This window comes from Antechinus flavipes, chromosome 5 (assembly GCF_016432865.1).
Source record: "Antechinus flavipes isolate AdamAnt ecotype Samford, QLD, Australia chromosome 5, AdamAnt_v2, whole genome shotgun sequence".
In the NCBI taxonomy this organism is placed as follows: domain Eukaryota; kingdom Metazoa; phylum Chordata; class Mammalia; order Dasyuromorphia; family Dasyuridae; genus Antechinus; species Antechinus flavipes.
Genome location: NC_067402.1, coordinates 185400454 through 185428113, shown reverse-complemented (window position 1 = coordinate 185428113; position 27660 = coordinate 185400454). Strand labels below are relative to the sequence as shown.

At 37.1% G+C, this 27660-nt stretch overlaps 1 protein-coding gene and 1 long non-coding RNA gene across 2 annotated transcripts; both read right to left on the bottom strand.

Moving 5' to 3' along the window:
* Positions 1–2954: 2954 nt before the first annotated feature.
* LOC127564692 (uncharacterized) lies at positions 2955–24985 on the bottom strand. The gene is made up of 3 exons (XR_007954335.1): positions 22347–24985; positions 4768–4954; positions 2955–3727 (listed from the first exon to the last, which is right to left on the bottom strand). It is a non-coding gene; the product is annotated as an uncharacterized LOC127564692 (long non-coding RNA).
* A 20-nt stretch (positions 24986–25005) lies between these two features.
* On the bottom strand, positions 25006–27236 carry KCNA6 (potassium voltage-gated channel subfamily A member 6). The gene has a single exon (XM_052001414.1). It carries the CDS (start codon positions 27226–27228, stop codon positions 25609–25611), a length of 1620 nt encoding a protein of 539 aa, XP_051857374.1. The 5' UTR covers positions 27229–27236; the 3' UTR covers positions 25006–25608.
* Positions 27237–27660: the final 424 nt, after the last annotated feature.

Sequence of the window (27660 nt, the reverse complement as noted above, 5' to 3'; positions counted from 1 at the left end):
GGTGATTAGAACAATCTTTGATTATTTTCTGTTGCTTTACTGTTCATTTCTGCTCTGAATCAATATTTTATATTTCAATAATTTATTCTTAGTTTTTGGTTTGCCAGCAGTTGAATCATGAAATAAAGTAGAAGCAAGTTAATTAGAGAAATTTAAATCTGAGTAGGGGCAAAAATAAGTTAGAGAGCTTTATGCCAAGAACATCAAGCCAGCTCATAGGTCATAAGGAGATCCAGACCTTATAGTTTACATCTGACTGCTGATCACCCCTTCTACGTTCTTTTTTTTTCTTTATCATCCAATCAGACTAGAAAAGGCCTTTCTGTGGCCTTGTTTAGAGTTATGATAAATCTGCCTGTCTACAATTACATATTTTGGAATCAGAAGACATAGCTTAAATCCTGGCATCAGATAATACAATCATGAGTAAGAAATTGTACCTTTCAGAACATCAGTTTTCTCAGCTTAAAATAAAGATAACAATATCCAACCCTCCCCCACCAGGGTTGTTATGAATAAAGTGTTTTGTAAGCCTTAAAGTGATATGGAAATGGAAGCAATTATCATGATTATTTTTCTCATTTCCGAACTTGATTTTTGGCCCCTGTTCTTGCTTTCCAGCAATAAGCCACAAATGCAATCTCTCTTTTTTCTTATATTTATATTCTCTGTTTTATGTTGCTGCTGCCTCTTATTTCCTCTTTTAGTTTGTCCTTACTAAGAGATGGTGATGCAAGGACCAGACTTAGTGGCAGACCCATCGCTGGCTAAATGGCAGGGAAAGGCAGATAGAGGTTTCAAAATTACTAAATGAAGCTTCATTGTATTTCTATACTCCATCATCTTTTGATTACTTAATTCAGTGGATGGAAGAGTTCTTTATGGAAGAGAAATAAAGTATCTCTGCCTTCTTTCCATTAGCTAGAAACTATCTTTCTCTACTTTAAGAATGGCAGATGAATAAAAACAACAGATGAAGAGAAAAGAAGAGAGGAGAAATAATGACAAAAATTCTGAAATCTTTTCTTAGGGATATGAAATTGGGAGCCAGATGATCAAGACAGACACCACAAGAAAAACTCACCTCACTGCTAAATTGAATGAAAGAAGGAATAGAGTAAGGGAATAAAAGAAGTGGAGTTCAATTCTGTTGTGTTTATTCTGAGATAGGAATAAGTCACAGATGTAAGAGATACTGTATAACCAGATGGAAGCATGTACTCCTACCAGAAACTACCAGAACTGCCTTCTATTGGCAGGATGCCCAGGGACACAAACAAGAACTACAGTACCCTAGACCATTTCATCTCCTATCTCCACTATGCTGCTTTCATTATGTCTAATATATGGAGGCAGCTGGGTAAGATACTAGACAAAGAGCTGGACCTAGAGTCAGGAATTAGAGTTAAAAATCTGGACTTAGACATTTACAAGCTGTGTGAAGCTGGTTAAAGCACTTTACTTCCTCAGTAAAGGAAGGGAATACAATTCTATGCAATCACCCTAATGGTGCTACATTTGATGTAAGACCTGATGCAAATCCTGGAGATCACAATAGTATCTACCTCACAGGTTGCTGTGAGTTCACAATAAAATATTTGTAAAGTGCTTTGCTAACCTTAAAGCAGCATATAAATGTCAGTTATTATTATTACTATATAATAGTATAGTACACTATTATAGTTTAGTAGTATAGTACATATATTTATATATTTTACACTTATTCACCCATACATTTGCCATAAAATGAAATTCATTTTGGAAAATTGGTCTTTAGAGGAGTTGTTTTTATCTAACAGGAGAAAAAAAAAAGTTGAGAGGTACTTAATAAGAGTTTTCCTAAATAAAAAGATAAGTAATTAACTCTCAGATATCCACATAGCCATATATCTATATCAAATTGTTTTCCTTGTGGATGAGCCCGGAAAGTGAAGTCATTCAACTTCAAGATTGAATTGAATGCTTAATTGTATTTTTACTTAATGCCCATGTATGAGATTCTGTGCTTGGCATTAAAAAATACCTGTGCATGTTTAACCTACATAGGATTCCTTGCTGTCTTGAGAAGGAGGAAGAGAAAGGGAGGAGAAGAGGAAGTAAAATTTGGAACACAAGGTTTTACAAACATAAATATTGAAAACTACTTTTGCATGTATTTGGAAAAATAAGATTATTAATTTAAAAAAAACTTCTTTGCAGTAGTGGACAACAAGTTCTAGATTCAGATATTGTCAGAGACACTTATTAGCTATGGAACCATATATAAGTCACTTCATCTTTCTAAGATCTAGTGTTCTCATCTGTAAAATGGAAATTCCATTCAAAGGTGGTTGGAAGGATCAAACAAGATAATGGGTTGTTGTGTTTTGGTTTGGATTTTTTGGTGAGGGGAAGAGAGGCATTTGGGGTTAAGTGATTTGCCCAGAGTCACATAGCTACTAAATATCTGGTGTCACATTTGAACTCAGGTTCTCTTGGCTTCAGGGGCTGGTGCTCTATTCATTGTTCCACCTACCCATCCCATGATAATTTATATAAAGCACTTTGCAAACCTTTGGTTGCTCTATATGATATGCTATTAGATGCATTGAGGGATACAAAAGTGGCTTTTCTTCCTTTGACCAGTTTATCATCTAGTAATTAGTATCAGATTTGTGCCACAGTGGATAAAGTCCTAAGCCTAGAGTCAGAAGATTCATCTTCCTGACTTCAAATCTGGCCTCAGACACTTATTAGTTATGTGACTCTGAACAAGTCAGTTAATCCAATTTGCCTCAGTTTTCTCATCTGTAAAATGATCTAGAGAAGTGGATGGCAAAAAGTTCCAGTATCTTTGGCAAGAAAACCACACAAGGGGTCATGAGGAGTAAGAGATGACTGAAAAATGACTAGACAAAAACAACCACAAACCTCAGACTTTCTTTTGCTTGCCATCTAACATACTTCCAGACCACTTTCTTATACTTTTATTTTTCTTTTTATTAATATCTTTTATTTTTACAATACCTTCATTTCCAATTATATCCATCCCCTCTCTTCAGTGAGTCATCCCTCATAACAAAGATCATAGGAGGAAAAAAAAGTAGTATTTCAAAATTAACCAAAGCATCAACCAAGATAGTTTTGGTCTGACAGGATTTCCATAGTGTTCCAAATCAAAGTTCTCCACCTCTACAAATACTGTTAGTTTTCTTCATAACAATATGATGAGGTAAGTAGTATAAACTTCAATATCCTCATTTTATAGATGAGGACATGGAGGTGCAGGGAGAGCTTTAAATGTCTTTTCCATTGTTACACAGCTTTTAAAACCATCAGGGATTATAAATTAATATAAATTATAGCTCAGCAAACCTAATTTGGAAGGCAAATATACTGCAATAAAAATATCCAAAGTCCAACGGAAATTACTTTCATCTTATTTGTTGTTAGGGATTACTTATCATCCTACTGCCTGCTTTCATAAGTGCAAATAATCAACAGTTGAACATAAAAGTAACAGTCTTGTCCAATGGAGTAAAAGAGTCATTTGGTTTGCAAACCAGGAGAACCTTACTGTAAACAGGTTGGAAGACATCTAAATATGTAGTTTGTGTGAGGTCTGGAGTTTCTTCCCCTTTGTGATATTTTTAGGAGGTAGAGAAGTTAAAACTGGAGAGATACATCCATCCCAAGCCACTGGATTACATCCTTCTTCTGGATCCTAATCATCATGGACAACAGATATCTGAAGAAAAAATAAAGGATCTGTTAATCTAAATTTAAAGTTTCATGAATCAATCTCTGGATTACTCCAGAAGGCATCAGGCATTTGGTCCACTGGTTGCTCTGTGGTACAAATTGCTTTATTTATTCCAGGCAGCAGGGAGCAGCAACGGCCAGTCAACCTTGAAAACTATCCAGTAGCCTTCCACCAAAAAATTTCTATCTGACCTGCTCTGTGGATATCACTATTCTACCCCATCTAAAAAACTCAACTGTGAATATATGTATTATTTCTATAATAATCTAAAGATTGCAGTGTTTTGCCAATATATATCTATTGGTTAGAGTCACAAATATTGAGAAGAATGATTATTAATAACCAGTGATTTGGGGAATATTCAAAATTCTTCCCTTTTTCTACAGTCCTGATTTTTAAAAAGTTCAGTCTCTTGAAGGACATTCCTGATTAAAGAGATTGGACTAACTTTCTTGTTCAAATTTCATTCAAATTGAGTAGCCATTGTGTTTTGCTCAGGCTTAAGTGGGGGATTCATTCTTTGAATAGATCGATAAGTCTCTCTAAGAGTGATATAATGTCACTCTAAACCCCTCAACACCTACACTTCTTCAAGGGGCATATAAACTGTGAATCTCATATCTAAAAGAGAAGTCTAACTCTAACCCTAAATTGACTATCCTTTTTTAATAATATGCTGGCCTTATTAATAAAATGATTAAATTACCCAGAAACTATGTCTCTCAAAGCTTTTTAATCACTGCACTATCCTTTAACTAAATGGATCTATATATAGTCCTGCATTTTCTAAGAACCCCTCAATAAGAGACTTTGTAGCATAATGGAAATATTTGGAGTGACAGAATCTGAGTCTGAATGGTAATGTGATTTTGTTCAAGACATTTTCCTCTCAAGCTCCCAGTTTCCTTATCCATAAAATGGGAGGGGAGATTGCAAAATAATTTTTGAGCTCTAGTGATATGATCCTTTCTCACTCTTTAGTTCCTTTCCATATATACCAATCTTCACACCCCTCCCCAACATACCACATTTCTCACCACCATCATGTTTCTCTTTCTTGCAGAATTGACTCCGTTAATAGAAAACCATAGGAGAAATGTGCTACAAAAAAATCAACTTTGTCATCCAAGGTCTTCTTGTCTCTCCTCAGGAGCCCATATAGGAACGTGGGTGTTTCCTTCCTTGGGGCCATGATATATACATTTACCTTGCCTAAAAGCATAAATATAAAAGAAAAGTTGGTTAGGATCAGCAGTGAGATGCAAGGAAATATTGGCAAGGATTTCATAAGCTAAGGCCCTTTTTAACACTTCCTGTCCTACCTGCCATTAACAGGATGTCTCATGAACATACCAAGTTCAATGCGTCCAAACAGAATTCATTATCTTTGTATCCAAAACCTCCCCCTTTCTGAGTTTCCCTATTACTATGAACACTATCAACCTTCCAGGCAACACCCTGGATCACAACTTAAGTGTCAAGTGCCATCCTCATTTGCACTCAGCTCACCGATTAGGGATAATAAGGCAAAGGGAAGGAGGGAAAGAGAATTTTTTTCTTTCTTTAGCTGGTTACCAACTTCCAGGATAGAGATGTATCTCCCACATAATGGGTATTAACCATGCTACATGATCCCCAGACTGATGTGATTATGTATTTAAATTGGCTCTAGGAAAACATCTTTTAAACAGATAACTTATTCCTCCAAATCTCCACACCTGATGTACACCAAACTAAAATTAAAGTCATTTGGGGATGAATTGATTTAGCATATGTGTGTGTGTTTGTGTATGTGTATATATATATATATGTCTACATATATCCCAAGCCACTGGATTACATCCTTCTTCTGGATCCTAATCATCATGGACAACAGAGAACAAAGGAAAACCTACAAGGACGCAAAGAAAAGATGGACAGCTCTGAACACAATGTGTAGTAATTATTATATAGGCTTTCTTGAAATGGAAAATTATTGCTTTATATCTTGAATCTTCTCTTAGGTTCTGCTGTGTTTATGGCAAAGTTTATTTTTTCTGTTTTCTATTTTATATTTAAGGTTTAAATAAATTAACTTAAAATAAAAAGAACTTCAAGGAAGATCTAATCCTATTTATATCCTAATTGTAATCCCCCTCTCCTGACAAGCAAGTGATCATTGAGCTTCTCTTTGAAGATATGAATACCATGATGTGATAGGGCCATGGAAGTGTACAATGGAATTAAAGCCTTCCTCTTTTTGGATACTGGGCCCTATAAATACAATCTGAAATGGAATTAGTTGACTATTCCTTGTTTTGCCTGTTTGCTTTCTCCCTATTAGCTCTCCTTTTATCCTGTGCTTCCTTCTTGTGAGACTCCACCTCCCAAACATAGCAGTTTCTTCTTTAGAAGAATCAGTTATTGGTCTGGGCAGACCCTATTACTCTTAAAGCCTGGGATTGGTAACCAACCTCTTCCCATGATAGGACCGCTTTCCTTTTCCCTAATTCTAAAACTAAGGTCTCAAACCACATCCCACTTGAGATACAATAGCACATAGCAAGATAACTGTATAAATATGTATATATATATTGGATTTATCATATATTTTAACATATTTAACATGTATTGAACTACCTGCCATCTAGAGGAGGGGTTGGGGGGAAAAGGGGGATAATTTAAAACAGAAGACTTTGCAGGGGTCAATATTGAACAAGTACCCATGCATATGTTTTGTAAATAAAAAGCTTTAATAAAAAATTAAAAAATTTAAAATTAAAAAAAAAATTTTAATAAAGAGATATAATAGCACATAAGGCAAACTACTGCCAACTCCCTTCAATACTGAGCCTCTCTCAAGATTATCAAGACAGCTTCCTAATAATTGTTGCTGTTGAGTCATTTCACTCATGTTCATTCTTTCATGAGTGCATATAGTATTTTCTTCACAAAAATGGAATGATTTGCTATTTCTTTCTGCTGCCCATTTTACAAATGAGGAAACAGATGATTTTCCCACAGTTCCACAGATAGTAAATGTCTGAAGACAGATTTGAACTCATGAAGATGAATTTTCCTAACTCTAAGACTGGTGCTCTATCCATCTAGATGTCCTCCTAATAATTAGAATTGTCCAAAAGTGGAATAGATTATTACCTCTGGAAATGGGGAGATCTCTGTTATTTTTTTTTTCAAGAAAAGACTAAATGAACATTGGGTGATATTAGAGAGGTCATTATTATTCAGATACTATTCTGAGGATCATTCTTTTTTTTTAATAGCTTTTTATTTACAAGTTATATGTATGGGTAATTTTACAGCATTGACAATTGCCAAACCTTTTGTTCCAATTTTTTCCCTTCTTCCCCCCACCCCCTCCCCTAGATGGCAGAATGATCAGTAGATGTTAAATATATTAAAGTATAAATTAGATACATAATAAGTATACATGACCAAACCGTTGTTTTGCTATACAAAAAGAATCGGACTCTGAAATATTGTACAATTAGCCTGTGAAGGAAATCCAAAATGCAGGCAGGCAAAAATATAGGGATTGGGAATTCCATGTAATGAATGGTTCTTAATCATCTCCCAGAGTTCTTTCACTGGGTGTAGCTGGTTCAGTTCATTACTGCTCCATTGGAACTGATTTGGTTCATCTCATTGCTGAGGATGGTCAGGTCCATCAGAATTGATCATCATATAGTATTGTTGCTGAAGTATATAATGATCTCCTGGCCCTGCTTGTTTCACTTAGCATCAGTTCGTGTAAGTCTCTCCAGGCCTTTCTGAAATCATCCTGTTGGTCATTTTTTACCAAACAATAATATTCCATAACATTCATATACCACAATTTATTCAGCCATTCTCCAATTGATGGGCATCTACTCAGTTTCCAGTTTCTGGCCACTACAAAGAGAGCTGCCACAAACATTCATGCACATACAGATCCCTTTCCCTTCTCTGAAGATCATTCTTACATTCTATTGTCAATTATTAAAATTGCAGAATCCAAAGAAAAGACTATGGGGACCAAATGTGGATTACAATACAGAATTTTCATCTTTTTTGTTGTTATTCCTTGCTTTCCCCCCCCCTCTCATTTTCCCCCTTTTGTTCTAGTTTTTCTTGTGCAGCATGATAAATGTAGAAATATGTTTAGAAGAATTGTACATATTTAACCTATATTGGATGAAACTGTCTAGGGGAGGAAGAAGGAAGAAAAATTCAGATCACAAGGTTTTTGCAAGGGTAAATGTTGAAAACTATCTTTGCATATATTTTGAAAAATAAAAAATTATTTTTGTTTTTATCAATGCAGAGTCTGCGTGAGACAGCTAAGGAAACTGAGGAGTACCTAGGTAGGTAGAAGAGCCAGAGGAGAGCAGTATGATGCTGCCTATGTATCTAAACTTCACACTTAGCTCACATTAAGTACTCGATAATTGAGGTGCATTTTATGTGAATATAAAGGAATACACTCTATGCCAAATATCACAGAAAGTAATCATTATAGAAGCTCAGAGGAAGAAGAGAAAATATTTATGGAGTGTAGAGGTTCACAGACAGTGGGGAAACTCTGGGTGAGGTATAAGATCCTTCAACTTAGAGGGTGCCTCCTGACAATGTCTGGTTCTGCTCCCTATCTTCTCTAAGGGCTCTGGGACTTGCTGAGAAGTCAGGAGGTGGTGACAACCTGTGTTGTGATTGAAGCAGAGTGATAGCACATGGAAGTGATACCAGGTGGCAAACTACATACAATAGCAAGCTGTTTATGTGGTCCCACATGCTCAGTATATACTTGGCGCACGCCCAGTGTTTTTGTTACTTAAGGGTATGAGGTATAAAAGGGGAAAGTCCTTGGAATAAACGGACTCCATTTTTCCACCATTCTCAGGAGTCCTATCTCATCACTTCTCCAGTAGCACAGTATATTTTAATCACCCCAGCATGGGGGCTCTAGAAAGCATAGTATGTTTTGTCACCCCAACTTGAGGGCTCTAGAAAGCAGGATATTTTAATCACCACAGTATGGGGGCTCTAGAAAGCAGGTCACAACAATGGAGAAGTGAGTTTTGCAGGCTTTTATGCATAATTCATATATACCCAAAACAAAATTTTAAACCTACTCTTCCCTATACTTTCTACTATTATGCATCAAAAGTCCTAACTGTAGAAGAAACAATATAATCTAGTGGATAGAGTACTGGATAGTAGAATGATTAGGACCAGAATTTAACTTCTACCTCAGACATTAATGTCTCCAAAACTCAAAAACATCACTTTCATTTTCACTTCTTTAATCTAGAAAAGTGAGAAAATAACATCTGCAGTGTTAGCTCACAAGATTATTGTAATGATCTTATTGATTTAGCATATGTAAAAATGTTTGAAAAATATTATTATTATTATTATAGTTATTATGATTAATAGCATTATATTTATCAATATGTGACGGGGAAATGGAGTTTTCTAGTATTAAATAAATTTGTGCTTTAGAGAAATATGAAAAAGTATTTTTGTTGAACTCATCTTGCCTTTTACATCCTAGGTAGTTTCTTATCTTTCCTACCCTATTAAGCTTGCCCTAGTGCCCATTCTAGTCTGCTTATTGTAATGTGTTAAGAGTAAGGATTCCCCCAGATCACATGATATAATCAAGAAGAGTAGGAAAAGATAGCAGACACCAGAAAGTATCAAAGTCTTGAACAGGTTATATATACTTTGTTAACTCTATATGAGGTATAAAATTCTCCATCAAAACTGATGGAAGTAGAAGGCAACTAGCCATTAACTAGTCAATGATTGACCAACCCCTAGAGACTTTTTAAAAAACAAAGATGCTCTCTCTAAGCAATAGTAGTCAGGAGAAGCAGGAAATAACTGGCAGGAGTGAAAAAAAGATCTTAATGGGAAAGAATCAAAACTTGAAAGAAAGAAAGCTTTCTCCCCCATTTCACCACCTTGTTGGCCATAATACCTTGCATCAAAACTACTGGACAAGTCAGAGGCACCATAGAACACTAGCATTGTAAATAGTTGGTATATCACCTAGGTGTCCTCCTAAAGATACAATTATCCAAAAGTGGAGTAGATTACCTCTGGAGATAGTAATATCCATTTTTTTTCAGAAGTCAAAGTATTGAGACGTGTTTGAGTGTTGCGTGAGTTTTGAGTATTGAGAACAAAGCCAATCCTGGCCAATGGGATTTGATTTACAGAGATGAACAGGCCCAGGAAGCCCAAATGAGTGACCTCCCAGGGATAGCAATAAAAGAACACCATAAGAAGAGATAGAACACTGGGACTCTACAGTGCCAACATAAGTTGCTTATTCCAAAGCTGTTCTTCTTGCTGATATTGGGTATAGTTGTGGCAAAGGGAGCCTCAAGTTTATGAGAAGAATAAAGATGGTGAATGCTTTTCCTTTGAGCTAATTGTGTTTACTAGTTAACTTCTAAAGGTAAACCACTGGTGTGTCTTGAGAGTTATCATTTTAGAAGCATAGACCCATAAAGTACATTGAACCTAGGAGTAATGACCCTCTAGAGATCCAATTTGTGAGTATGAGTTGAAGGAGGTAGTCCCAGAAGGGATACCATTCTCATAAAAGAAATACTGAGGCAATATTTGTGAATACTTGTGACTCTCTGTCACAAGTTAATAAATAGAGAACAACTGGAAAAGAACCCCAAAATAGTGTTGGCAGGTCTTTTCTGAAGCCCTCATTGTTTTGCCTCCCTTGAAAGGGGCAGTCTTTCACCTGGTATACCACAAGGTTAATTATTATCTTAGACAGCAGAAAGTGATGATTCTGTAACCAAATTTTACCTAAGAATAAAAAAAAAGTAGAACCAGAAAAATGATACACCATCTGTCTGTAACTCCTAGACCAAAACTTGACATAATACAATTATAGTAGGTTCTGAGAAGTGTTCCCTTTCTTCCTACCTCCATGGTAAATTAGAATGGTTTTTGAGGAAGATAACTAAATGTTTCATGTAGATCTTCTGTGCAGCTATATGATATTTTCATATAAAGAAGAAGCAAATGTTTGCAAAACTAGACAAACTGAAATAAAGGTAGGAAGATAGAAAAAGAAGAATTCTATATGCATTTTAGCCATGAGATAGTAAGAGGTCACAAATATCTATATATCTTAAATTTGAGAACATAGATATATGATAATGAAAGTGTGATGAAGACAGTTTCAAAAGATAAATACATAGATCTATAGATAAGATGATGTGGAAATAAATTTACATAAACACATTGATACATGGATGATACATAAATAGATATATTGACACATAATGTCAATCTATGTACCTAGATAGGAGAGAGGGATAAAGAGAGGGGGGAAGGAAATAGAAAGAGGGGGAAGAGAGAGACAAGGAGAAAGACAGAGGGGGGAGAGGGAGGGAGTAAAGGAGGGAAGGGAGAAAGAGAGAGGGAGAGGAAGAGAAAGAGAAATAGAGATAGGGGAGAAAGAGAGAGAGAGAGAGAGAGAGAGAGAGAGAGAGAGAAAGGGAGAGGGAGAAGAGGGAAAAGAGGAGGGGAAAGAAGAAGGAGATGAAGAAGGAGAAGAAGAGAGGGAAGAAGAGAAAGAAGGAGAAATGAAGCATCAGTAGATAGAGAGATGACAGGGGATAAATAAATGATACATGTATAATAAATAATATTATAATAGACATGATATCTAGAGACAGACAGACATGTGAATGTATTGAAGAGAGCAGAAGCAGTTCTTTTCCTCTCTTTTTTTGAATTTTCATTTCTTTCCCAATTTTTTTTGAAAGAACAGCTTTATTTAATTTTGCTTTTTTTACTCTCTCTGACTAGAGAGGAGCTCAGAGGGTACTTGCTCTTTATTGAGAGTTCTTTCCTTGAGGGCTGAGAGGCTCAGAAACTCTTTTTTTCTGCCTGTCAAGAAGTCCCAAAATGTACTACAATGCATTATGGTAACAATGGTCCAATAAGACCCTGGGAATGATATCTATTGTTCTGTCCTATTTTCCCAGCAGTATTATCACTATAACTCAAAGACTCCTGTGCTGTTCTATAATTCTATCTTTATATTCACATATATATTTTTTTTCCTGCTGATGAATCTTACCTCTCTATTTATCTTTTTTCCTTCCATGAATGTTTCTTCTGATTGAGGTGTATATGACTTACTATTGGAAGTTAAAGCTAATTTTTTTAATGCAAAATTTTATTTGAGATAAACTCTCATTTAGAAGAATAATGATTTGAGTATCTCTATGTAGGGTAAAAATTTCCTCGTATTCTCTCTGTGTGTCTCTGTCTCTCTGTCTCTCTCTCTGTCTCTCTCTTTCTCTCTCTCTCTGTCTCTCTCTCTCTCTCTCTCTCTCTCTGTCTCTCTCTCTCTCTCTCTTTCTCTCTCTCTCTCTCTCTCTCTCTATATATATATATATATATATATGTATATATATACACGCATATATACATATATATTTTTAATTCTACATGCTCAATAAATGTACATTCTTGTTTTAAAGAAAGACCTGTGAATTATTAAGTACAATTGGTCAAAATGCTTTTTCACCAAAGTGAAAAGATCTCAATTTCATGAAATTCATAGAATATGAGTAGGAAAAACATATGTTGCCAGGTGTAGTGGGGTATGATTGTAATTTGATTAGTGAATTATTTGAACTCTGAAGTTCTGAGCTGCAATAGGGCTATAAGTCAGTCAGATGTCTGCACCAATTGATACCAATATAATAATAGCATCTTATATAGTGCTTTCAGGTTTGCAAAACAATTTTCAAATATTATTTCATTTTATCCTCAAACAATCCTAGGAAGAAGTTATTATTATTCTCATCCCCATTTTACAGATGAGAAAACTGAAGCAGATATGAGTTAAATTATTTACACAGGGTCACACAGCTAGTAAATGCCTGAGACAAGATTTGAACTCAAATTTTCCTGATTCTAGGTCTAGCATTTGGTCCACTGTAGTGGCTAGATGCAAGAAAGCTGCCTAAGGAGGGGATGGGGTTAACTAGCAAATCAAAGGTTCCTTACTGATAAAGAAAAGGAAAGAAAGAGGGGAGGAAAAAAGAAGGGAATAAAGGAGAGAAGAATATACCCTGGATTTGGTAGTGATTCAAGGCAATTCCAAAAAATTCAAGATGGAAAATGTCACCCACATCCAGAGAAAGAACTATGGAGACTGAATGTAGATTGAAACATAGTACTTCCACCTTTGTTTGTTTGGTTTTTGCTTTCTTGTACTTTTTTCCCTTTTGGTATGATTTTTCTTGCACAATATGGCAAATACAGAAATATGTTTAAAAGGATTGTACATCTTTAACCTATATCAGATTACTTGCTGTCTTGAGGGATGGAGGAAATAAAAGAGGAAGGGAGAGAAAATTAGAACATAAAGTCTTACAAAATGAATGTTGAAAACTATCTTTATGTATAATTAGAAAAATAAAATATTATTGATGGAAAAAATAATATATCCTGGAATGGCTATGGGGCAGAGGAAGGGAAAAACAGAGATAAAGAGAGACAAGACAGAGTGCTGGGTTAGGAGGGAAGAGAGAGACACAGAGAGAGAGAGAGAGAAAGAGACAGAGAGAGAGACAGAAAGAGATTTAGATTATATAAAAACCAATAAAATTGGGATTTCTAGATGATGCAGTGGATATAGCATCTGTCCTGGAGTTAGAAGGACCTGAGTTCAAATATGACCTTAGATATTTACAGCCTAAATGATGCGGAGAGACTCACTTACTCTTGACTGCCTCCAAAAAAATTTTTTTAAGATATCAGTAAAAATTTATTTTTTAAAAAAGAAGAGCTTTGGCCTATTTGTTAAATGAATTTTATCTTTAGTTGGGATGGATCACTGTGTGCCAAAGTGATGAGGTCTTTATGTGAAAGGTGGAATATTAACTGACTCCTAAAAAAATGAGGTTTTGAACCTGATCTTGAACAAGGTCTAGTTTGCAAACCATAGACATGAATCAGGGAATCTGAAGTTCCATGGAATTTTCTAATTCATGTCTATGGTTGGCAACTAGGATATAGCTGCAAACATGAGACAGTTCAGTTCATGGAGAAAACAAGCAAAAAAGAGTAATTCCTTCAAAGCTGTTTAAGAAAATCCCATACTATCATGCCTCCATCTTCAGATGTCCCAAAAAGGGTAAAAAGGAAAAGTTATTTAAAAAATTATAACTAAATGTCCAGTTACCTCTCGAAGTAGCTTGTAGCCTGTAATGTATTTGATAGAATGTAATTGTTCTATAATATTTATTAACTGTGTAAACTTGGACAACTCACTTAATTCTATTTGCCACAATTTCCTCATCTGTAAAATAAGCTGGAGAAGGAAATGGCAAACCATCCCAATATCTTTTCAAGGAAATCCCAAATGAGGTCATGAAGAGTCAGACATAACTGAAAAAAATGAATGAAATTGTTCTATATTCAAGTCAAAATTACCTGTAGACTACAATATATGACATTCTATCTCCCATCTCTGTGACTTTTGTAAAAGCTGTCTAATATGCTTAGATGTTGCCTCTTCCCCTTTCCCCGCCCTTCTCTCTCTCTCTCTCTCTCTCTCTCTCTCTCTCTCTCTCTCTCTCTCTCTCTCTCTCTCTCTCATGTCCTTATTTCCTCAGCCATTGGTGTTCTTCCCTCCCTAATTGTTTTCTATTTGCATTGTATGTATTATATATTTCTTTATTTGTGCATATGACCTGATTCCTCCCCTCCCGTGAGACTGTTTTTCTCTGTCTCCTTACACCTTCCTGTACCCCTCAATTTTTACAGCTCAAGCCCAGAGAAAATCAGATTCCCAAAAACAGAAATACAAGATTTTCCATTTATTATTATTTGTGGATCCTGGCTCCATCTTACATGATATAAAGCTGAAAGGGTCCTTAGAGGTCAAGTCATCCAACCTCCTCCTGCTACAGATGAGAAAACTGAGACCCAAAATTTAAACAATTGGCACAAAATCATATACATGCTTGATCCTGTCTGCATTGGTAAGCATTACATCTATATAAATATTTTTAACTTTATTAATCTGTTAAAGAGCACATATTGAAAAACCACATGAAAATCTACCATTTTTGAAAGCTTTTATATCACCAGTGCTGTGGTTAATAGGAAACCTCACTGCTATTAGTACCTGCTCTACATTTTAGCACCATAATTCCTTTTGACCTTGAAGGAAAGATTTGGTCAGTTCCCCTGAGCAAAACCAAAAGACTTTTATTTTGCAAGATAATTACTATGGAAGTCTGATGATAGGGGTCATTTTACTACTGTGGAACATCACTTCTCTACAAGGAAAACCTGTCAAATCAGAATGTCCCCCAGGATACCAGGCTAAATTTAATTTCACAAATCAGACCATACCAATAGGAGAGAAGGAAAATATATCAGTTGCAGCAATATAAAAAATCACGTTATCTCAATGACTAAGTAATAACTGGCATCCATATAGGTTTGAAAAGTATTTCACATACATACAATATCCCATTCCATCCTCACAATAACCCTTTGAGGTAGGTATTATTATTATTGTTGTCTCCATTTTGCAAATGAGAATACTAAGGCTCAGGGAGATGACTTAATTCATATGCACCTGAAACTGGATTTGAAATCTGGTCATCATGCCTTGAAGCCCAGAATTCCACCCACTTTGCCACACTGCCTCTAAATAGAGGAAGAAAATTGAAGGAGTGGCACTAATGGAGGGAATATCATAAGACCTTTTTTAAAAGGTCTTTTTTTTCCCAAGGTGGAATTCTGCTGCCTGTATTGCCTATTTGGGGAAAACCCCGCCTCCCTCTCTACCTACCAATCACCCTAGGCACAGAGAATCTGCAATGAGAACCATTGCCACAGAGGTTCTGCCACAGAGAAACTGCAAACCTGCAGTCACTGGGATTTTGTCCAAGACAGACAGCTCAAGCAAACAAGGGTATGTACAAAAGGGGAATGGGGAAATAGAGACAGAGAGGTGGGGAGAGAGAGAATAGCAAAAAGTCTTTGATTTGGATGACAGAATATTATAATTAGCTTGGATTGGAGGGGTGGCAGGGTACAGAAAAAAGAATTGTAAACAATTGCCCAGTCTGTGTGTTTCTCTGATTGTGTGCCTCTCTGTCTCTGTTTCTCTTTGCCTATTTCTATCTCTGTTTCTTTGTTTGTCTATCTCTTTCTTTCTTACTATCTCTTTCTTCCTATTTCTGTCTCCATCTCTGTGCTATATCTTTATTTGACTCTCTTTGTCTATTTCTCTTTCTTTGTCTCTATATTTCTTTCTCTGTGTCTCTTCTCCTTCTACCCCCCTCCATATATATTTCTCCATTCTTTCTTAATAACTCCATTTTTTTTAGTATAAAGGATCATAAGATCATAGTTAGAACTAAAAGGAATATTACATATTACCTAATCCAATCTCTTTGTTTTACAGATGAGAAAACTGAGACCTCTAATAGCCTGATTTGTAAAATTAATGAGACGTACTGTTCAAGGATGTCATCTGGACACTTATTGTCTTGATACCATTTTGGTCCCACAGACTTGTCCTACCAGAAGAGAGTTTAGAATATCTCAGGCTACTACTGAAGATAGAAGGATAGGAGGAGAAAGATACAAGTCAGGAGAAATGTATGAGAGAATCCTTGGCTTGGTTCAGGTTCTTTTGGTCAAGAAAGTTTGGAGAGCAGAAGAGTTTGTAATAGCAAACAGCAGCTCGGGAGAGAATGAAATGGCAGCTCTGGGATAGCAGTCTTGGGGTTTGACTTAACATTTGAAACATTCTGTGATTTCTATAGAAAGCTCAGAAGATAGGATGAGAAATAAATCAGGATGGATAAATTGTGCTTCACCGAAAAAAATCAACAATGAAATTGAATATTTGTTCTTAAGTAGGCTTTTTTTCTTTCTTCCTCTGCTATCCACCTCATTACTAAACTTCTCATGGAAGAAGAATGGGTAGTTAAATTTAAAGTATAGAATGTGAAATTTGAGGGGAAACTTTCTGACAATTAGGGTTTATTTTTCAGTTGTTTTGCTTCATGGCCAATGGGGTTAATTGTTATACAATTATACAGGTCAGATTTGAATTCAGGTTTTCCTGACTTCAGGACTAGCCACCCTGTTAAGCATTTTTTAACAAGTATTTCTCATTTCATCCTCATAGTAACCCAGTGCTATTATTTATTCTCATTTTTACAGTTGAGAAAATTGAGGCAAACAGTGGTTAGGTGACTTGCTCAGGATCACATAGCTAATAAATATTTGAGACTGAATTTGAACTCAAATGTTCCAGCTTTCTTTCCACTGTACCACTTACCTGCTCCTATGGAGATTAATAATAGCATGCATCTTATAAAGCTGTGGGAGATAAGAGGAGGAACATAGGAGACATATCATGAGATAGTGATATATGGGGTACAAATAGTAAATATATTAATTTAGGCATGTATAATACTTTTACAAACCTGAAAGTGACATATAAATGCTAATTTAATATTTTCCTGCCCCTTCCTGATTTCATGGCTGTTCTATCAAACCTATTTCAGTTACTTATATTGCTCTCCAATTACACAGAACTATGTTTTATCTCACCCTACCCTACCCCCAAAAAAAAATTCACCAATAGAATCTGGGGCTTTTTCCTGTCTTGTCCTTTAATCATTCTCCCTGTTCTTGGCTCCTTAAAGTATGTGTTCCCTAAAATTCTCTCTTAATCCTTTTCTTTTCTCTCTCTAATTTCTTTCTCTACTAACTTTTGTGGTCTTTAGACCAGGGAGGATCTTGTAAGTGAAAAAACTGAGACCTAGATTTGAACAGGATTTGAATTCTCTCTCTGGTATCTAAGTCTAAATACAATAATTGTTTTTACTAAATCAAGCTGCCTCTCAGCTATCATCTCTATGGATCATAGCATCATAATTTACCAATAAGCTTTAGAAATTATCTAACCTAATCCTCTCATTTTAAAAATGAGGAAACTAGGACCCTGAGATGTGGTGTGACCTTCCAAAGACCAAAAGATAAGTGGCAAGATTGGAATTAAAACCTGGCACTCTTCCCAATGTAGCATATTGATTTTACATCTGAATTTTACTATGAAATTTAGATCTCTACTCTCAACCTTTTTCTTATGTTCCAAAAACTGCATTTTCAACTTTTTGCAGGGCATTTGAAGATCTCACAAAATCAAATTAAACATAGCCAAACCAGAATTAATCATATTTTCTATAAAATCAACTCTTCTTTAGGACTTCCCCATGTGGCAAAGGTGTCATATTGCAGCAGTTGTGTATGTGCAGTCCTCTATCAGAACCAAGGACAGGGATGGTTGTCAATCTGCATTGCCATGTCATCACCTGGGGCCTCATATAGTCTAAGAGCATGATTTCCTCACTCACAATTCCCTTTCCCTCCCTCCATAGCATCCTGGAACAATTTCTGTACAAAAGATCATATTAGTAATTACTTGAATGTAATCAGTGGATATGTATCTCAGAAGTCACAATCATCTCAATTCTTTCATCTTCCACAGTCCAGGTGAAATAAACAAAAATTAGGAGTTCAATTTGGATTGTCACTGGACACAGAGAAAGATGGGAGTCATTCATATCAATCCATCATGGGAAGAAGCAGAGATCAGAAGAGTAGAATTGACTCAAAAAGCTGCAGAAAGTGCATTCACCTCTCAACCAATGACCTAGATGGATGGAAACTCTGATATTCCATGATATACACTAAAGTCTTACTTACTCCTAAGCACCTCATTCAAGGAAGTCCCTGCTCATCTCTACTCCACATCCATGACAGTGACTTTCCCCTTACTCCATCTCTCTTAGATTCTCTAACCTTTCCTTCAAAATCCTACATAATAATATTTACCCATTGTCCTACATGAGCCCTTTGGAACTCATGCATAGGTATTATCTACTTCCTGACCCCAGAATCTCCTGAAAGATATACTATACCAAGGAGAAGGTGATTAGATCTTAGACATAGATCCTTTCTATCTATTTCTGTCAGTGATAGATACTCACAATTAGAATAGATCTCACAGCTTACCTAGCCCAATCCATGTCTGATGAAAAATTCTCTTAACAATAACACTGACAAGTAGTCACTTAACATCTACTGGAAGATCACTACTAATGGGGAATTTGGTATCTTGTGTTGTTCATTCTATTTGGGGGCAAGTCTAATTGTTAGTAAACTTATTATAGAGTTTAAATATACCTCTCTGCAACTTTCAACTATTGTTCCAAGTTCTGTCATGTGGGCCCAAGCAAAACAAGTGTAATAAGCATCCCATATAATAATAAATAAATAATAATAAGGGGTAGGCTAGGTAGTGCAGTGTAAAAAGTTCCAGGTCTAGAGTCAGAAAGATTCCTCTTCATGAGTTTACATCTGAGGTTAGACACTTACTAGAGGTGGGACCCTGGGAAAGTCACTTAACCCTGTTTGCCTCAGTCTGCTCATCTGTAAAATAAATTGGATAAGGAAATGGAAAACCACTTTAGTATCTTTGCCAAGAAAACTCCAAATAGGGTTACAAAGAGTCATGACTGAACAATAACAATGGTAATGCTTCGATTTTTTAAATATACCTATTTATTTTTCTCCTAAGCCTTATCTTCTTCAGGCTAAATATTTCCAGTTCCTATAAACTATCCTCTTTAAATAATAATTTAAAAGAACTTCTACGACAATGTCCAGAAACTCCACAATCCAAGAATTGTGTTGTTCTCTGAATATGTTCTAGATTAAACACACTCCTTCCTGTAATGTGGTGCCCAGAACTAAACATAATATTCTAGATGTGATCAGACCAAGTGAGAGGTCAACATATTTCCTCTTTCATTCTGCTTATCTGCTTCTATGATATAGTCAAATTTTGCACAGGCTTTTGTGGCTTCCAAATTTTGACAACTTTTTTTTCTATTTCCTCTTTCTTTGTTGCCCTATTAGTTTTATCTATGAATACTCTTAGGATGATTTGAGTGTCATTCCAAGCCATTAGTAGACAGTGCTTTTCACTGTTTTATTAGGCAACTCACTGCTCAAAACTTCCTGACATTCTTTTCTGTAATGTTTTACAAATTAGTTGGAATTCTAAAACAGTGCTATCTTGGTCTGGCTTCTCCTACTTAGAAAAGTGTTTGCTTGCGTAATTATTTATTGGAGGAGGAGAAGAGAATACCTCAGGTAATGTTTGTCTTATATGGCTAAACTTTTATGGGAAATAATGACAATTAAGGTCAAGATATATGCCATTTCCCATACTTCAGTATCAATAGTTTATTGGAAAACATCATGCTGAAGCTTAGGATCAATAACCTAGAGCTGGAGGGGTTACAACCTAGTTTTTCTAAAAAAGAAACAGAAGCTTCACTGTATCTACGTTCATACTGACATCACCAAATATCAAAAAATATGTTGAAATGGTATAGGGATTTTGTCAGATTCTCCATAATATTTCTCTACCTCTTCATTCTTGCTCTTACATAGTTAGTAATTACATTTACAATGCCTGGCACATTGTAAGAAATTGCTAAATTCTTGCTGAATTACTATGTAATGGTGATCTTTTGACCCATCTTCTTCAAAAATGACCAGTTGTCATTAATCCATTAATCATTATTTGGGTCCAGTCACTTAATTAGTTCCTAATCCATCTAACCTGACTATCCATCACACTTCTCTCCATATTGATCATGAAGATATTGTGAGATACGTCATCAAATATCTTGCTGACATCTAGAAACACCAGTCTAACACCTGTTTAATAACTGTCAAAATAGTCATTTGGATTAGTCTGGTATTATCAGTTTTTAATGGACCCACACTCCTTTTATAGTGATCACTGTTTACCTAAGTACTCACCTTTAATTCTGTATTCCACTATTTCATTAACAATCAATAATGGCTCTACATGGAGCCAAGCTAAAACCTATAGATTGGAAAATCTATCTTGCAAAAGATATCTTTAAAATAAAAGAAAGACATTTACTCATCTCTAGTCTAAGAGCAACTCAACACTTCTTAAAAGTCTCAATAAAAGATTCCTAACATTCACTTAGGAAGTAGTTTGTTCTGTTAACAGTATTGAAGACAGCTAGGTGTATTTATACTACATCACATCTTGGGATTTCAATTTTTATATATAAATAGATATATTTTCCAATATGAAAAATATGTTTGGTAGAGAAACTAAAAGCAAAACAAAAATAAAGTGGTTCTTATTTTGTTCTGTCATCTATTATCATCACCTTATCCACTTAAGTTAGTAGTTTAATTCCTTTCTTTCACCTGTTTAAAATCCAATTCTTACAGTAGCATCACCTAGCCCTATTTTTATAATTATATTTATATATGCACACACAAACATGTGTATATATATATATATATATGTGTTTATATATATTATATATATGTATGTATGTCTTATCTTCAGGGATCAACATATATGGGGTTTATAAATGCGTATAGTCAAATTTCTGTGAAGTTGGGCCATTATTCCTCCCCAAATATACCTCTAAAAGATTTTCAGGTTTCCTGACACAGAGAATACTCTGAGGAGAGTCATGAAGAAAGGAAGCATCTGAAGGAAAGCCCGAAATTTTATGCATAGTATATCAGGATAGAGCTAGGACTGGGCCAGTATCCAAATATCCAAATCCCTAGGTTTTATCCAAAAAATATTTGACAGACATGGGATCTAGTTCTCATTTTTGCCACTAACTAGAGATATCACAGTAAGTAATCTGGTATAAAAAGGAGAGCCTATAATTTTAAAAATGTGTTTCATGCTCTCCTTTAAATAAGCCATCACAAAGGTTTGGATTACATTTTCTTTCTTCTGAGCAATATATATATATATAGACAAATCACCAAGAGAATAGGGGATCCATTTTATCAGGCTGCTCATCCCTGTTGTTCCCTGAGAATCTGACCTAGCAATTACATGGGGCATATGGGGAAAAAAAATACTGTTTATAATAAGGTTTCATTCAGCATGATTAAGCAAAAGAATGTTGGGGAGAGGTGAAACAAAAAAAAAAGGTGAAGCAATATATATTATACATCTTGTGTATATAGATGCATATATGTATATTTATATAGAAATATAAACATGCATATGTTTTTTCCATAGTACCTAGTACAATATTTTTTATGCAATCGATCATCTCAGTATCTGTTTTTCTCTGCCTCTATCTCTAGTAACTTGTCTTTCAATGCCATTTTTTTCTCTTTGTCATTTTCTCTCTCTTTTTTTTCTCTCTTTCCATCTCATTATCTAACATTCTAACATGACCAGAAGGCAAATGTGTACATAGAAAGATGGTATACTGTCTTTAGAGCATAAGAATGACTGTATATTATAGGATATTCCCCAGCAAACCCATTTACATTTACCCAAGAGATAAAACCAAGTGTCTCAGCAGAAATGCTACAGCTGATCCCAGCTATAAAGGACAGATGATGCCTAAGAAATGAATCATATTAAGCACAGCTTTCCCTCCCCTGAGGGCTTCAAATGTTACCTAAAGAACCAGATTGTTTTTGTTGTGGTAACACCTACCTTAAATGAAACAGCAGCTCTCAGTTCCTCCTCTCCTATGAGATGAAACAGAAAGAACTCAAGTCTCTCTACAGAGATGTCTCGATATCTCCTGTTGGAAGTCCCCAGAATTTCCATTAGGGCATTGGTTGAATCCATGCTCAGGGACCAGATGGCTTGAGCATCATGGTCTTCCCAATGGAGTTGTCCCACTGCTACAGCAACAGCTGTAGCAACAAAGACCCAGTAAGCAGGCAAAAGTATCAGATGAATACATTTAATAAACCTTACAAAGACTTGATTTGAGCCATGGCCTCCGAAGATTTTAGTATATGAAACTTTTCTTTAATGTCATGTTTATGAAGAATTCCCTTTAGCAGCTGGGAATTTCTTTGACGGGGAGGAGGATTTACTTGTTTCTATCAATTAGGTCTGAGAGCAGTTTTTCTGAGTGGAAAGAGCTATAATCATCTTATCAGAAAGCCTCTCACCAGTCTCCTTTCCAAGTAAGGTTCCTCCTTCCAAGGACTTCCCTGTGTCTTTCTGGAGTCCATGTTAACAATGGTTTCTTGAACAGGTGACAAGCACACAGGTGAGTGAAGATTAAATAGAAGTGACTGAGGAAGCTGCAAGGTCAGGGCTGGCAAAACAGGGTGAATGAAGGATCAAAGAAAGTTTGATGATTTATTTGATCCATGTCAGGATTGCCATATGCCCTGCCCTGGCCATTAGTAGCACCTAAAAGAATATACTGTGGTCTCTCTATTTGAGAAACCAGAACTGCAGTCTCTTCTTTCCCTTTGCTCTCCCAGTCAGAAGACATGAAAACAGGCTGAAAGGTTGTTATGACAACAGGAATCCCTTGAAATAGCAGTTTTCCACAAACTCTTAACTTCATCTGTGCACTGTCTTGAAAAGGAAATGTTTTGTAATAGATTATGAGTAGGATTATATATACATACACTCATATATTTATCCATTGTCAGGAATATTCCTTTGCCCCTATATCTTTAATGATCCCTTCTCTAAATGGCCAGCAGACATGACAGAAGGGTTTCAGAAAAAACAACTTTTATCTCAACATCATGTTCCTGAATTATGAATTTGTTTTACTCCAGTTCAAACTTATGAGAGCCACAGTTGCCCCTTGTCCTTGAAAAATACTAGATGATCTCTTTTCTTCTCCTGAGTACATGAAAAACTATAGACTGCTCCAGCTTCAAGAACTGAGGAGGGATTTAAGAAGTTTGAAAACCCAAATATGTTTCTTTTTGGCATTCTTCTTCCCTTTAGCTTTAGATCTAAATCTAGGGACTCATGAGTGAGGGGGAAAGAGGAAATTGGTTCTTGGTTAAGACTGAGAGAGAGGGCAAAGATTAAGATGTCAAAGACATTTAACAAAATCATATGCTTGCATAGCATCACCGCCAATCTGACCAGAGAAGTTTATTGAGATGTTTCATGAGGTAGGGAGAGAGAAGGATTATACTCCCCATTTAAGAGATGGGGACACTGAGGTACAGATAGGGAAAGTGATTTGTCCCAAGTCTCTCAAGGAAGTTAAAACAGAACTAAGAGTTGAAACTGGGACTAATCAACTTCTCATCTAGTATGTAACTCATTGGAATTGTCCTTAAGAGGACATCCATCTTTAGACACACCCAGAGGAAAAAGAAATCTCTGCCAAGCAGTCTCAGCCTTAGAAAGAAAATCAAAACTTAGCTGACAATCCTTCAGGTTTCTGAATTTCACACTGAACAGATGTGACTAATGTCTCATCATATATAAAAAGAAAAAGAGAGTTCCCAGGTGCCTGAAGGACCACAATCTTAAAACAGAAGTGAATTACAATTATGGGGTCACAGATTTAGAGTAGGAAGGGGACCTTAGAAATCATCAAGTCCAGCACCATGTTTTATAGATAAGAAAATTGAGGCAAAGTTTTGGTTACATAAGTAATAAGTGGCAAGAGATTCTCAGGCAACAGGATCTCAGAAGCCAAATTCAGCATTCTTTCTATATTATCTACATCTATAAAAAATGTAGCTCAGAGGATTCACAAGCAAGATCACAAATGCTCATCTAACTGAACAAAAAGATTCTAACGATAAGACTGCCCAAAAAGAATCAATACTATTCTTAACAAGTGTTATTTCCTATTGCCTATGAAAACAGAAAATATTTGTATAGACTCAGAAATCTTTTTTTGGGTCACTTTGAAATATCTTTGCATCTGTCAATCTGGGGGGCTTAAGTCAAATATTTACTTTAGCAAAGTATCAGAGGCATCCCCAAGTTTAAATGCTCAGGATAGAGGGAGAATACTTGAGTCTGTATGACAGCTATAGAGCATTTCAGGTCAAGCTGGCAGTTGAAAGCTGCTACTGTGTAGCAGTTAGGGTAATAGAGAAAACTGTACTATGTACCAAGACATTACAGCCCTTCAGAGGCAATAGAACTGGATCAACGGTTATATGAGACTCCATTTAAATGATTCTCTGGACTTGATGATGCCCTGGTCCCCAGTTCCCTTTCATGGGAAGGCACTTGCATATTACTAATACTTGGCTTTGAGAACCAGTCCTCCTGGAAGTAGATAAACATGATTGGGATTGTATTAAAACAAAAGACAGGTTTGTTTTTATCCCAAAACACACACACACACACACACACACACACACACACACACCATTCTATTGGTTTTTAGATTGCCCTGTATATACATCTTCTAAATGGTCAAGTTAAATCCTGAAAATTTTCATCCTTGCTACACTTAAGAGATGATTAGATATGTTAGATCCATGATGCTAAAAGCAGGGTCTTCTGAGTAGATAGATGACAAAGGGCACCATATAAAAATAATAGATTAAGTGAATTGTTCCTGACCCTCCACCTTTAGATAGAAATTCAGCAGATGAAAACTAAGATTTGGAGTCCCAAAGTAGTCCCAGGAGTTCTAATTCTTTTGAGACTACAGACAAAGCAGGGGAAATCAGTCTTTGGGGAGTATAAGGAGAAAAGATATTCCATGTAATTGTTAGAAAAGTAAGAATGATCAGATACACCCATGGAAGGATACCATGTATCTTAAATATCAAGAGACATCCTTGTGGTCACTGGAGTCAGGGGTCCAGGAAATAGCATTTCACAGTTCAGCCATTTGGTCACTCTGGTTAGAGGGAATGATGAAGACCTTGGTGCTAGATAGGGAGTGACTATCTAAAACTACTACAGTTCTTTATTACACCCTTCCCTTCAATCCCCAACTTCTTCCTCTCAATAATCAAACTTCTGTTAGCATCTTTTTTTCTGCATAAACCCTGTGTGGGGTAGAAAGGTAGCTGGGTCTCCGTTCTGGGACAACCTCAGAGAAATCTGGTTTGCCAAGTGCCCCACCCACTCCTTTCAGATCTGGTATAGGCTGCCCACATGTGACATGTGTATATTGGCCTTGTTCCTCTTGCTCTGTTTCACGATGATAAAAATAGTTGAAGTTGGAGACGATTACCGGTACAGGTAGGGCAATGGTGAGGACACCTGCAATGGCACAAAGAGATCCCACAATCTTGCCCCCTACAGTCATGGGATACATGTCCCCATAGCCAACTGTGGTCATAGTAACCACTGCCCACCAGAAAGCATCAGGGATGCTGGAAAAGAGTGAATCATCATCATCTGCCTCAGCAAAGTAGACAGCACTAGAGAAGAGGATAACTCCAATGAAAAGAAAAAAGATGAGGAGCCCAAGTTCTCTCATGGAGGCCTGCAATGTTTTGCCTAAGATTTGGAGACCTTTAGAGTGTCGGGAAAGTTTGAAGATGCGGAATACTCGAACCAGACGTATGACTCTCAGGATTGCCAGGGACATCGCCTGCTGCCCATTTTGGCTGCTGCCTCCTCCAGGCTGCTGTTCCTGCTGTTGTACCAACTCTGTGCCCAATGTGATAAAGTAAGGGAAGATGGCCACTAAATCTATGATGTTCATGATGTTGCGGAAGAAGGCCGGCTTACTAGGGCAGGCGGAGAAACGAACCAGCAGTTCAAACGTGAACCATACTATGCAGAGGGTCTCTACCAGAAAAAAGGGATCCGTGAAGAAAGAGGCAGACTCTGTAGGATTCCCACGCGGGATCAGTTGGGATGATGATCCAGATCCTGACACAACTCCCCCTTGGACAATGACACTGGGATTTAATAGTTTGTATACTGAATGGTCTCCCTCATCTTCTTCCTGGCTTCCTCTGGGGGCTGGGCCCCCTGAATTTACCCTACCACCATCACTTCTACTTCGGGGGTCTGGCCGGAACTGAGGCAGTGTTTCCAGGCAAAAGATGACTATAGAGATGAGAATGACCAGTACGGAGACAATGGCGATACCCCTAGCTGGCCCTGAGCTCTCAGGATATTCAAAGAGGAGCCAAACCTGACGTTTGAAGGGCTGAGAAGGCAAGGGCTTCTGATGCTCACCACCCTCTGGAAGGCAGCCTTCATCCTCCCGGAAAGCCTCTAGGGCCTCCTCACCCAGCTGGTAGAAGCGGATCTCCTCCAGGAAGATATCCAGAGGCACATTGACCGGTCTCCGCAGCCGGCCTCCAGACTGGTAGTAGTAGAGGATGGCATCGAAGCTGGGCCGGTTGCGATCAAAGAAGTATTCATTGCGCAAGGGGTCAAAGAAGCGGACTCGGCGACCGGGGTCTCCCAAAAGTGTGTCAGGAAACAGAGATAGTGTGCGCAATTGTGTCTCAAATCTTAGCCCCGAGATGTTGATCACCAGGCGCTCACTACTGCAGCAGCCACCGCCACCTCCAACGGCGCCGGAGAAGTCTCCCCCACCCTGTTGCTCCTCCTCGGGTCCCCGGGCCTCCCTATGAGCCGCCTGCGCCAAGGTTGTCTCCTCCCGCATGCCGCCTCCTACGCTGTGCGCCCTTCCACAAGGTGCCCGCCGCCCGTATGCAGGTCTGGCTTACCAGATGTGGTTGAATGGAGCTCCCTGTTTCTTTCTTCCTAGGGTGCGGCTCCCGATCCCCTTTCTCTTTGACCTAGCTGTCTATGCGCTCTCTTTCCTATAAGACTGAAAGCAGATGTGGGCTCCACCAGTTGAGGTACCTGGCTCCACACGCCGCGATGTCTGGGATAGGATGCCCGGTTCAAATGCTTGGCTTCGCGTCTCAGGATTTCTTAGAACTGGTCTCTGGGACTCTTAGGTCCCTCTCAGGTTGGTTCAGCACTTCCCAGCGCCCACTGGGCGTTGCTTTAGAATCCACACAGATCAGTCCAGAAGCGCGAGATGCGCTTCCCTCTCCACCAGCTGTGGCTTCTGCCTCCGCGCTTAGCC

Excerpts from the sequence above, each read along its gene's own strand:
- KCNA6 (XM_052001414.1), bottom strand. The coding sequence starts at position 27,228 with ATGCGGGAGGAGACAACCTTGGCGCAGGCGGCTCATAGGGAGGCCCGG.